Source organism: Nematolebias whitei, chromosome 6 (assembly GCF_014905685.2).
Source record: "Nematolebias whitei isolate Nwh7 chromosome 6, NemWhi1, whole genome shotgun sequence".
Classification (NCBI taxonomy): domain Eukaryota; kingdom Metazoa; phylum Chordata; class Actinopteri; order Cyprinodontiformes; family Rivulidae; genus Nematolebias; species Nematolebias whitei.
In genome coordinates this window covers 44982744-44994914 of record NC_056503.1, presented here as the reverse complement: position 1 = coordinate 44994914, position 12171 = coordinate 44982744, and the positions used below count along the sequence as shown (strand labels likewise).

The window sequence follows — 12171 nt, the reverse complement described above, 5'->3', positions numbered from 1 at the left end:
TTAATGCTGAACTTATTAATGCTGAACTTGTTAATGCTGAACTTATTAATGCTGAACTTATTAATGTTGAACTTATTAATGCTGAACTTATTATTGCTGAACTTATTAATGTTGAACTTATTAATGCTACTGTAATATATTAAAGTGAAGGAAAACTTTAAAACTAACCCTAACCTATTTCCCACATGAGATCACACATGTGGGGCAAGCGGGCAGATATTTAAGCTGCCCGGGGAGCAGGTAGGGATTACCAGTATTGCTCAAGGACACCGCAACATGTGGAGGCCTGTCACGATAAACAATAAATCAATTAATGGCATGATAAATGATAATTATCAACCTCATTTTCATCTATCGGCTTCATCGTTTCTTCGTGTCTCTCTTTCTACTGAAGACACTGGATGATAAAAAGCTCAACTCTGGTGCTCTTCACTGACCCCTACCATTCTCTTTTCTCCTTAAAATCGGTTTTAACGTCCAAAATCACGTTTTTGTATCATTAAAAGAAGCTAAGCTACAAGCTAAGCTAACAGGCTGACCTCGGGGAAAAAAATAGTCTTGTCGAAGCTCCAAAATTCGAGGTTGAAACCCGTGCCTTCGTGTAAAAAGCTGTTTTTCTCTGCAAAAAGAAGCTGAGAACTTGTTTACTGATTTTTTTTATTAAAAGCTTTGTGTGACAAATGCTATGCTAAAGAGCTCAAACCACACGGAGTGTCCTCCATTTTGAGAACCAAAAAAAAAAAAGGAAAGAGACAGCCCATGTCACGTCAAGGGGCCTCCCTCCCATTTTTCTTAAAGAGACACGCTGCTCGCTCCCTCACTATCCATCCTTTGGTTCTAACAGTCTTATACTGCCATCCAGTGGTCAAAAAATGTACTACAATCAAAACAAATTCAACATTTCTTCGTAAATTTGACAATTACTAATCATTGTCAAATTTAAACAATATTATCATTTATCGTAATAATTTCTGAGACAATTAATCGCCCAGCAAAATTTGTTATCGTGACAGGCCTACATGTGGGCATGACGGGGTGTCGGACCTGTGACTTTCTGGTCTTCGTCCTACCGCTGTGCCAGTCGCCCACAGACATCAAGCTACAATGAGCAATGTAGAAATGTGTCATAAATGTGTGCTGCGTTAATAAAAAATTAGTAGGAACATTTAAAAAGCGTATTAATTATTTACGTAAAGGAAACATTCTATCCGAGAGGTCGGACACAAACGAATGGCCGGCTGAACCTTTTATTGCTCCAGTATTGGAGCTACAGTGTCAAAGCTGTTAGGTCGTAGCACCAGTAAAACCCAGTCACTAGAGTCCAGCAGAGGAGACCCGTTGCTGTGGTGAAATTTAAACCCAGACTGGAACACTTCCATTTCAAGTTCAGTCAGGAAGGACCCGAGTTGGAACAAACAAGTTGTTCTCAACATTTCTAACAAAAAAGGAAGCCAGGACCGGCCTGGACAGAAAGGTGAAGGCCGGCCGGGTGTTTTCAGCAGGAGCCGTCTGCTGAACGTGCAGATTTTATATGCAGTTATCTTAAAATGTGCTTTATCACCCCGTTCAAAACACTGAGCGAGCTCCAACGTCTGACTTTTTATTTATCATCAGAAGAATTTCACTGGTTCTAAAATTCAGCTTTCCATAACTCTGTAAACCCAGGCGGGCTACAAGTTAAATACTTCAAAAATAACAAAAATAAAACGGGCAAATGAGACTAAATCTTGTGAATTAAAATCCATTTAATTGAAAACACAAAGTAGAGCCAAATAAAAAATAAATAATTTTAATAAACTCACCTTTGTCGAACTCATCTGGGATCTGCAGAAAGAAGAAGAGCAGAATCAGTCTGTGAGCAAACACACTAATCACCTTTATTAATTCATACGATCCGTTACAAAAGAGAAGTTTTACTTTGCTGCTTCTGATGCAACAACAGACAGAAGCTTCTCAACTCAGACCAGCGTTTATCTCTTGGAACACTTGTGACACGAACGTGTTAGTTTTCTTGAGTTGATTCATTTGAACAAGCGGAACATCAACGTCCTCCGACGCTCAAAGTTTTGAAGGGAATCCAACAAAGTTCAGTCAGGTCATCTGGACAGTTTATATTTTGTTGAGACGTTTCATCCTTCATCCAAAGGACTTCATCAGTCCGAGGAGCCACAACAAACTCAGTCTCACAAGCAGCGCACTCACAGAGTGGGCCAACCAATTTGCTGGTGAGAAGATGGTTTCTGGGTTTCTAAATCACCAGGTGCAGTGGTGGAGCCAGGGGGTGGCCAGTGGTGGCCTTGGTTACCATAGATTAATTTTCAGACGACTTACTTTTCAAGCCCAACAAAGTTCACACAGGTCATCTGGACAGTTTATATTTTGTTGAGACGTTTCGTCCTTCATCCAAAGGACTTCATCAGTCCCAAGAGCCACAAAAAATTCAGTCTCACAAACAGCACATTCATATAGTGGGCCAAACACTTTGGCTACGGCTGCCTCAGAGGAGTTGACGGGGGAGAGGGAGACCCCCAGAAACCATCGTCTCACCAGCAAACTGGTTGGCCCACTCTGTGAGTGTGTTTGTGGGACTGAATTTGTTGTGGCTCCTCGGACTGATGAAGTCCTTTGGATGAAGGACAAAATGTCTCAACAAAAAAGAAACTGTCCAGATGACCTGACTGAACATTGTTGGATTTTTTTAACCTGGATTATTGAGCTTTGATATACTTTTAAAGAATATAAAAACTAGAAAGCACAGTTTCCTCAAATGATTGGGGGGTCGTACAGGTGTAGAAAAATTCCAGTGACAAGATTTTTTTCTGCCATAAAGAGGTTCCCAAGCAGCCCAAGCCCAGCTTTGGGATCCACAGAGATCTGCGAGTTGATCTGTAACGATCAGTTCTATAAGTCCGTTTGATTGACTGGGAGGAACTGCAGAACTACAACAGCAAAATGAGGATGGCCGAGAGGTAAAACCGCTATGAATCGGATAAAGATACCAAATTCTGTGCTCTTAAATTGAAAACTAAAATATCTGATACGTCACAAAAACCGTGGATAAAAAATAAAAAAAACCTTTTGAACCGATGTGGAGAAAACATCCGAAAGCTGCTGCCAAAATTCACTCGGCAGAGAAAAATAAAGCACAGAAACTGCCGTGCGTCCACACAGAGATGAGCCAGCCGTGAACGGTTTTCCTTCAAGGTTCTCACATCGACGCCCCCAAAATCACCGGCACACGTCGCACCACCAACAAATGTCCCTCTGCGAGGACGGGAAAGAACTTCAGGACGACGAGGTGAGAAAAGTGTGCCTCCTGCTAAACCTGCTCGGAGAGATCAGAGACGAGTTGGAGGTTTCCGTCCAAAAGAATCGACGAGAGTTTACTCCGCATGGACGGGAGTTTACTCCTCATCAACAGGAGTTCACTCCACATCGACAGGAGTCTCGGATGCTTCAACGAGACCTTCAGGCCACAAATCAAATGGGTTGAACTTGAGCCGTTTTTAAATTTGAAGGTTGAGCATCAAACAGAATCTCCATCCACTTAAAATCACGTGTCTTCAACAACAGGGTGGTGGTGGTGGTGGTGGTGGTGGTGGGGGGGGGGGGTTCAGTCTGACCATTTTAAATCTTTGAACCTGCTGACCTGTGAAACAACACCCAGAGGCACCATGACAGAGCCCATCTAACAGGAAGCATTCGTAAAACATTTGGCCCGTTGGAACCAATAAAAGGGTCCTAATGGGAGAGAAGTGTGCCCTTTGAAGTGCCTGGTCTCGGACCAACACCCCCACAACAGCCGATCCCGTCTGAGAACGGCAGCAGAGACTGAGGGGGACAAGAGGCCGACAACAAATGATTTCACTCGACTCAGACAAGAATTCACGTTCATTAACTCAAACTCTGAACTTCTCGAGACAAAAAGCTCCTTTTGTTTAATTCACGCAGACCAGATCGACGAGTTCAGTCCAGAGAAGGCGTTTAATTTAAAAGCAGCAATAAAGAGAAACGAGTTCCTACAGAACTTTGTTCCATAAATAAAAAGGGTATTTTTATTTTTCCCCACTCAAAGAGTCTGAGCAGTTTCTCCCATCAGCGCTGAATTAAAGCTCATAATGACAAAACAACCAAATAATAATAAACGAGTAAACTTTCACCTTAGTCATACAAAACTCAAAGAACTGCACTTTTCTCAATTTCAAAGTCCATTTAAAGCAGGTGTAAAGGACCAAAACTGTAGGTGAGCCTTGAATACCGGACGTTACTATGAAGGTGCTGGGGCACAGGGTTCATGTGTACTGGTACACAAAAAGCTCAGTTTTCATTTATCTTGACTTTAAAATGATCGTTTGACTCTGCAGCCACGGTTTGGGTCTTTGGCAGGTCCGGACGTGCGAGGTCTCATCTACGTGTCGAGTGTGCCGCCAAGTCCCATCTGCCTTGAAACTGCAGCGTGACGATGAACAAAAGGAGGGAAGTGAAGGTGGGATAAGTGTGTCCCTTCCTCTCTCATAGCGACACCTGAATGAAGCGTCCTCTCTGCCCGTCAAACTCAGCGACGTCACAACAACCCGACAAGTGTGGCCTTTACAGCGTCGGGGAAAACCTGCCGCTAATGAACCTTTTGGGCTTCCGTCCTCAGACAGAACCATCTGCATTCAGTCCTGCTCTGAATCGGACCTGGTTCTCACGCTTTGATCCACTCCGAGTCAGCTGAGCTGCGAGGACCAGTAGAGCTTGAAACTAGAAAACACATTCAGTAGTTTTAGTATTTCACCCCGTTTCACAGCACTGATTTATCGTTTTATACACTACTCTTACTTCAACTGCTTTTTTACTCTAGTTTATTGTTCTCGTTTACCGTTATTGTTGTCTGTACTTGAATGTTGAAGTTGAATGAATTTAATTTATGAGAAGAAGCATCAGAATCCACAGAAACACTAACCAGCAGAAAAAACAGAGGTTTTCTTTAATTAGAAAGTAATCAAACACGGCCTGTAGGAAAAGCTAGCAAAGATGCAAAAGTAATCAGATTACAGGCAACGACTCGAGTACTAAGAATTTAGACGCACCTCCAGTTTCAGGGTAAAATTCACAGCAGCAGTAAAGAACCGGACCGGCGCCACCGACTCCATATTATGCACTTATTCAGGTTAGGGTCAGTGTAAATGTTATTTCTATGATCTTTATTGCTGTAGGTTTTATTTGATAGTTTATAGCTTGTTGTTTTTTCTGTTTTCTCTAACTGCTGCTGCTGCGAGCCTTTAATTTATTGCAAAGGATTAATGACGTGTACAGTGGTCCCTGGTTTATCGTGGGGGATTCATACCCTGAAGCCCCGCGATAAGTGAAAAAATGCAAACTTCTCACGTTATAATATTCTAAACAATGTTCCTAAACTCTAAATGTTCTAAAAGAATACAGTGTCATGATTTCAACTCTCTGCTCTTTGCCACTGCAAGTGTTGTTGGTGTTGATGAACAGAAGCTGGGATATATTCATCATTTAACGCGAGTTCCTCATTTTTCTGGACTGAATAAAACGTGCACTGAATTTAAGGAAATGCAAACGGGAGACGTCATTTAAATTTGACCCATCAAAATGAATGCGGTCATTTATTTACAGAATCAAATTTAACATCAAACATTTACATTAATTTGGCAAATTATGAAAATAACAACAAAGCAATCAATCAGGAAAAATCATACGGCCATGATTTCTCCGTTGCTGCACCAACAGACATTTATAACTGTACAACTATGATCTTTTACCCACATGAATGTGGGTAAGCACTTTACACAGACATTTCTAAATATCTGGGAGAATTTCTACTTGATAGAAAAGTTTAAGATGAAAGATGAAGTTTAAAGGGGAGAAAGATGGTGTTTGAGGTAGAGTGTTGAACAGAACGGCACTCTCCGGGCTTTCTTCAGCTTTTCCTCACAGTACACTTAGGTGGTGAAAACGACTCTTTTACCTGGAGATGTCTCAGGCGAGATTCCGTTTAACGCACCCTTTCAGCGTCTCCGTAGGATGCTGTTACTCGTCCGGAGTAGCGGCGAGATTCTGTCCGCCACAGCTCACCTCAGTGGAAATGTTATAATCCCATGAAACTCGGAAGAGCTTCGTTGTCATGTCAGGAACTCCAACAGCACTCCATCAGAACTCCAGAACTCTAGAAGTCTGACAACTCTCCAACTCTGAGTACCTGTGTGTCTCTCCGTGTCCCTGTGAGTCCGTGTAGACCAGGAAGTACTGACATTTTAAAGACTCTTTCCCGGTTCACTTTTTGGGATTTTTCATTGGTCAGAAACGACCAGAAGGGGTGTGTTTTTGTGACGTAAGAGGTTAGAGACAGCGAGAATTGTTATGAGACAGCTCAGAAATGTTCTCACAGACCGAGAGGGTTCTGTTTTGGCGTGCCTTAAGAAACAGGTGCAAAACATCTCTATTTACGTCTGAGAGGATTCTAAAACATGACAGTTTTAACATAACAACTTGTTTTTCGTTTGAGTCCAACCTTGGAACGCACACACTTGCTCATTCAAAAGCAGAAATCAGAAAAATGCATAAACTCTGCACAGCTTTTAACATGAGAATAAAATCATTACTCAGTTAATAAAATTGATTAGTTCACTGCAACATCTAAAATGGTTTGAACTAAGACACTTTGATTATCAACATTTGTAAGATAGTAATGATAATAAAAAGAGAGTGTTCTTTTCACTTGAATCTTCAAGAAAGAAAGTCTCAGGATGGGTGAACCTGTATTTATGGAGTCAAATACATGAAATGACAGCTTCTGTCCCACAAGGTTCTAAAGGTCAAGAGTTTTGACCTTAGACTGGGTTTCGACGTAGGCTTAGTCCACTACATTGGCCACGCCCACTTCTACGCTCTGCACGGAGATCAGCTGATCAGCTGCAGCAGGAAGTTTACCCTGCAGTGCGGGCAGGTGCTAAGTACTTGAAAATGTATTTAAAATAAAAATTCCATGTTGATCGTGCGGCTCATCCTTGAATCAACCACTTGCGTGTCACGTCCAATCTTATTTTGAAAAACCATGATTGAGCGAGTCCACGATAAACGAACCGCAAAGTCTACTGTACGTCCGTCCGTCCGTCCGTCCATCCATCCATCCATCCATATTTAAAAAAGCAGAAAGTGCTTTTGCAGTTTGAGAACAAGCAAGCAGAGAAAAAAAAAGTTAAATAAACATAAGAATGTTAACATCTTTAGAAAAAAGACCAAACAGTTGGTGTAAATCTGCTAAAACAGAGTGAAGCCTTCTGTTAAAAACGAAGCAGAGTTTTGGACAGACGACCGTTCAACAACACAGAGACGATGAAAACGTGAGTTTCAAGGTGTTTTGGATGAATGTTGAAAGTTTTTGCTTCGGCACTTTGACACAACAGATAAAAACTGGTTTTAACGACTCAGGACACTGTACTTGCTTCTCAAATTTAAAATAAGTGTCTAAAATCCCTCTGAGGTTCCTGACAGCGGAGGATCAGTCTTCGACTTCTTGTAAACAGTTAAAACTGAGGCTGCAGAGCAGAAGACACGTCCATTTTAACTATTGGAGGGTCTCATGGGGGAAAAACCATCAATTCAGCTACACATTTATTTTTGTTCTAGTTTGTTCTGTCAGTAAACGTGAGAGAAAAATCCTTCAAACTTTTTTAATAGAATAGTTTCTTCCTCTAACCTCACAGTGACTTTGCTGCCCTCTAGTGTTCATTAGGAGGAGAACCCACTCACTAAAATCCACTAGAAATGCAGTTTTCAGCTCATATTGATCACATCATAAAATAATGCACTTTTTTCAGTAGTTCCGTCTTTTTCTGCTGTAAAAATCACATAAAATATTTCTGGAGGGTCCGGTGAGCTGAATCTCCCAAAAACTCTGTACCAGAATTTTAAACAGTACAAAAAATGTGAAAGAAATCCTTGTAGGCGTACAAAGAATTAAAAAACAAAAAAATTCTGCATAAAATTCTTTTTTTTTTTTAAATACTAAAAACTGAAATGTGGCATATAAAAAGGCCCTTAAGGAGGTAAAACCATAAAAAATTCATTTAAATTTGATTTTTATTTTAGGCTGAGATGATTCAAAGATCTAGTTTATTGTGAAAAAATAATGAAATATATTATTTTAAAGCAGTTATGTAAGGAACTCTTATTGTTGTAAAGTTAAAATGACCTTCTGAGGGTTAAAGGGAAATGTAGACGTCATCGGCGTAACAGTGAAAGGAAATGTCCTACTTTATGAATAGAGCCCAAAGTTAGCATCCAGCATCCACCCAATTTCCTTCACCCGCTTCTGCTTTATGGCTCACTGGGGGAGCTGGTGTCCATCTCCAGCACCCTCTCTGGACAGGTCCAGTCCATCACAGAATTTGACCCAAAATGGATACACCAAGTACAAATAGGTGCTGAGAAAGAGGAGTATTCACTCAGATACAAAAAAATAAAATCTATTGAGATCTAAAATCGAGCCTGGCCGATACATCTGTAAGGCCATACAGATGTTTGGAAACATATCGGTATCGGTGCTAAATGTCCCATTATGTGCCAGTAGAAACCCTGGGAACCAGCTGTGTCCTTACATGCAAATGGTGTAATTGTACAATGTATCCAGCAGAGGGCGCATGGCGACTACTTTCAAGTCATGGCCGTTCACTTTAAGTTTCACTTTCAGAGCAGCTGAAGCAGCGAGCAATACTGTGCGCCATCTTTTGCTGAACAGAGCATGGTAAGTGTATTTGAACCGATGTGTAAAAATAAATCAACAATAATTAATTCTCTTTAATCCTCCGACCTGCTTGTCATCAGCTACGTGCCTCTCTTAGCAAGCTAACTTTTGGATAACCTAGCATAGGCTATTGCCTCATAAAACTTTATCCAGAACTTTAAATCTAACGTAGAAGTAAAATGTATCAGTGTTAGTGACGTTATCTTTGTCGTCCTCCATGAAATGCACCGTTTGTCTGAAATATTTGCTTCTCTGCAAAGAAAAACTAATTCCGCTGCCATCGATACTAATCAGACCTTCACCGAGAACTTCAACTCAGACAGGTAGCTAAGCTCAAGCCAGTGTTGTCCAGACCCGACCTTGAGAAACTAGTCTGCGCCTTTGTCACGACCCGACTGGACTATTGTAATGCGCTCTACGCCGGGGTCAGCCAGGCCTCCATCTCACGTCTTCAGCTCGTCCAGAATGCTGCTGCTCGGCTTTTAACCGGAAATCATAGGTCTGAACATATCACACCAGTTCTGTCCTCCCTTCACTGGCTCCCTGTTCGTACGAGGATATTGATGTGTTGATGTGACCGACTGCTTAAACAATGAACAGGGTGTTTGTTTAATTTATATTTCTGTAACACACTTGACAAGTTTATGGTGAATAGTGTAGGATGGAAAATGTGAACGCACGTTAGGACGACCGTTTCAAGACTTCAAGTGTTAAAACAGGTTTAAAAGTAGCCGTTTACTGAGATTCTTAGGGGTGGACAACGGTAAAAAATCTTCAGCCAATATATCGGTTATCAGCATTAGCCTTCCACTCCCAATATCGGTATTGATGATATGACAAAAATTTCCATATTGGTCGGTCGGGCTCTAATCTAAACCACAATAACACAGGGACTTTAAGACCAACAACATGATGAAGTCTTGAAGAAAGAAAGCTGACTGAATCAGAGGCAGCAGGAAAATCTAAAGAACGAACGGTGAAAAGACGATCATGAAACACTTCAAATGATTGAGATTATTGAGCATGCATCAAGAAACACTTCAAATGATTGAGATTATTGAGCATGCATCAAGAAACAGTTCAAAGTGTTGTGTCAGTGATACGATGTAATTTACAACCAGAACATCCCGAGGAGCTAAAAAAGCTCTGAAGAAGTGTTTTTCTGTGTGCGACAGTCATAAAACTCACCCTTTTTCCTTCTTCATCCACTGAATTTGAACCTTAAAAACAACAACACAGATTATTGTTAATTCAGGGACAAAGAAAGCCCAGACTGACAGCTGTAAGCTGAGGTTTTAATGATGAGAGCAACTTCCTACGGTGACAAACTGCAACACTGAATATTTGTAAACCAACAGCCTCAGTCCAGCTGCATCACATCTGTCGTTTATTCAAAACCAAGACTATTTTTCCAGAGTAACTTTCTTCAAAGTGAGATTAATACCAACACGGCAATGGTTAACGATTTAATGGGATGTGGAACTATTGAAATTAATGTGGAAAAATCTGAAACTACGTTATTGGTTAAAACTTCTTTAAATATTGAGCGGTTTAATTAAAACATTTGTAGGTTGTATTAAAATAAGACGGTTTGTGAACATTCATTTACTTTAAGACCAGAAATCATTTTAAATCTGCAGAATTTATTAAGATTGTCTTAAGACTTTTTTCGCTTTAATAGGAATAAAGCCACAGAGAACTGGAGAAAAGTTATTTCCTGTGAAGAAGCAGTGTGGACGCTCGCTGCCGAGAAGGTTTCATCGCTGAACCGTTAATGTGAACAGCTCGTACCGGCTGAAAGTTGAAATAAATAAATAAATAAATAAATAAAGGCAGCAAGCAGCCGAAAAACAGCAGAAATGTAGCAGAATAAGCTGAAATAGGCAAAGAGAAGGTGAATACCATTTTATTGAAATGAGCACAAAAAAGTAGCTGAACGGGTTAAAAAGCTAAAAACAGGAAAAGTTGAAATTACAAAACGGCATAAAAGGCCAAAAAAAAAAGCAGAAGCAGAAAAAAACTGAAATTTGCTGAAAATATCTTAAAGTAGCCGACTAAGCAGAAAAAATATAGAATTAGCAGAAAGAAGGTGAAGAACAAAGAAGCCGAAACAAACAGAAAGTAGCTGAACGGGTTAAAAAGCTGAACAGAAAAGTTGAAATTACAAAACAATGTGCAAAGTTACCGAACACGTAGACGACGCCGACGGCTCCGCAGAGTCCCATGACTCCAGCTAAACCCAGCGCTATCTTCTTAGCGTAGGCCATGTGCTCCTTCCATTTCTGGTCCTCCTGCTCTCCGTCCTTCTCACTCTGCTGTCCCTCTGGGGGCGGCTGGCCCTGAGAACAAAGAATAAAGGAATTATACTCAAAGAACACGGAGGAGCGCAGAGCAGTGACGCTGCGCTGAGTCCAGTCTCCAGGGTTCCCTCTGCTTTACTCGGGTCTAACAGGTGTGGCAGGTTCGTGGTCGTTCCTTCAGGTGGTCCCGCCCACCTTCAGCTCCGCTCCTGGAACCTCCTCAGCCGAAGTTCCAGGTTCCAGTTCGAAGTTGAGCCGAGAGTAGCTGAAGATCTGACATCAGCAGACTGACGGTTCAGACAGAGAGACGTCCATCATGGGAGCGTCTCCTTCACAAGAACCAAACCCGCCATGTTTAAAAACTCGCAGCGGCATGAATTTGCTTTTATTTTTTTATTATATATGAAGCATCCATTCAAATGTCAACACCGTGGTGCTCCGAGGAGGAGCAGGTGGTTCTGTGCTTGTAGGCTGGCGACAGAATTCACACAGAGCTGAACCAAACGGACTGAATTTACAGGTTTGACCAGCGGGGGAAGCTGGACTCAACCACGAATGGGGAACATTTTGTGAATTTATTTTTTGTCTACCTGCACGCCTGCACTGAGGCAACACTCTTACAGAAATCTACTGAGCAACATAAACCGAGTCCAGTCCAGTTAGAGCGGGAAAAAAAAGTCGTACAATGAGTAAATAGAAAAATGGCACACAGTGATGATGTCACAGCTCATAGCTGATTGGAGGCACACAGTGATGATGTCACAGCTGATATAAACTCTTTTTAGTCCATCTTTGAGTTTTAATTCAGGTTAAATGATCAGCTGGTGACTCCCAGTTTGAAATACATTATTTTTAAAAGATAATTGTGACCAGAAAGTCACAGGTTCAACTTCCCGCCATGCTCATGTCGTGGTGTCCTTGAGCAAGACAACAAATCCCCAACTGCTCCCCGGGTGCTTAGATAGCTGCCCACTGCTCCACCTGGGTGTATCTCAGGTGTGATGGGTTAAATGCAGAGAACCAATTTCATCACTGTATAGAAACATACAACGATGACAAAACACAGCACTTAAGTGCTTGTTCAGTGCTCTGAGAACTTCTGCTGTAGTGTGT

General features: G+C 41.4%; 1 protein-coding gene across 1 annotated transcript in view; it reads right to left on the bottom strand.

Moving 5' to 3' along the window:
- The window catches only part of timm50 (translocase of inner mitochondrial membrane 50 homolog (S. cerevisiae)), a 22733-nt gene that overhangs the window by 6002 nt on the left and 4560 nt on the right, over positions 1-12171 (bottom strand). The window contains exons 2-4 of the mRNA XM_037678335.1: positions 10944-11097; positions 9947-9978; positions 1803-1824 (exon numbers count right to left, since the gene is read on the bottom strand). Of these exons, the coding sequence (XP_037534263.1) occupies positions 1803-1824; positions 9947-9978; positions 10944-11097 (208 nt within the window). The remainder of the gene's footprint in view (positions 1-1802; positions 1825-9946; positions 9979-10943; positions 11098-12171) is intronic.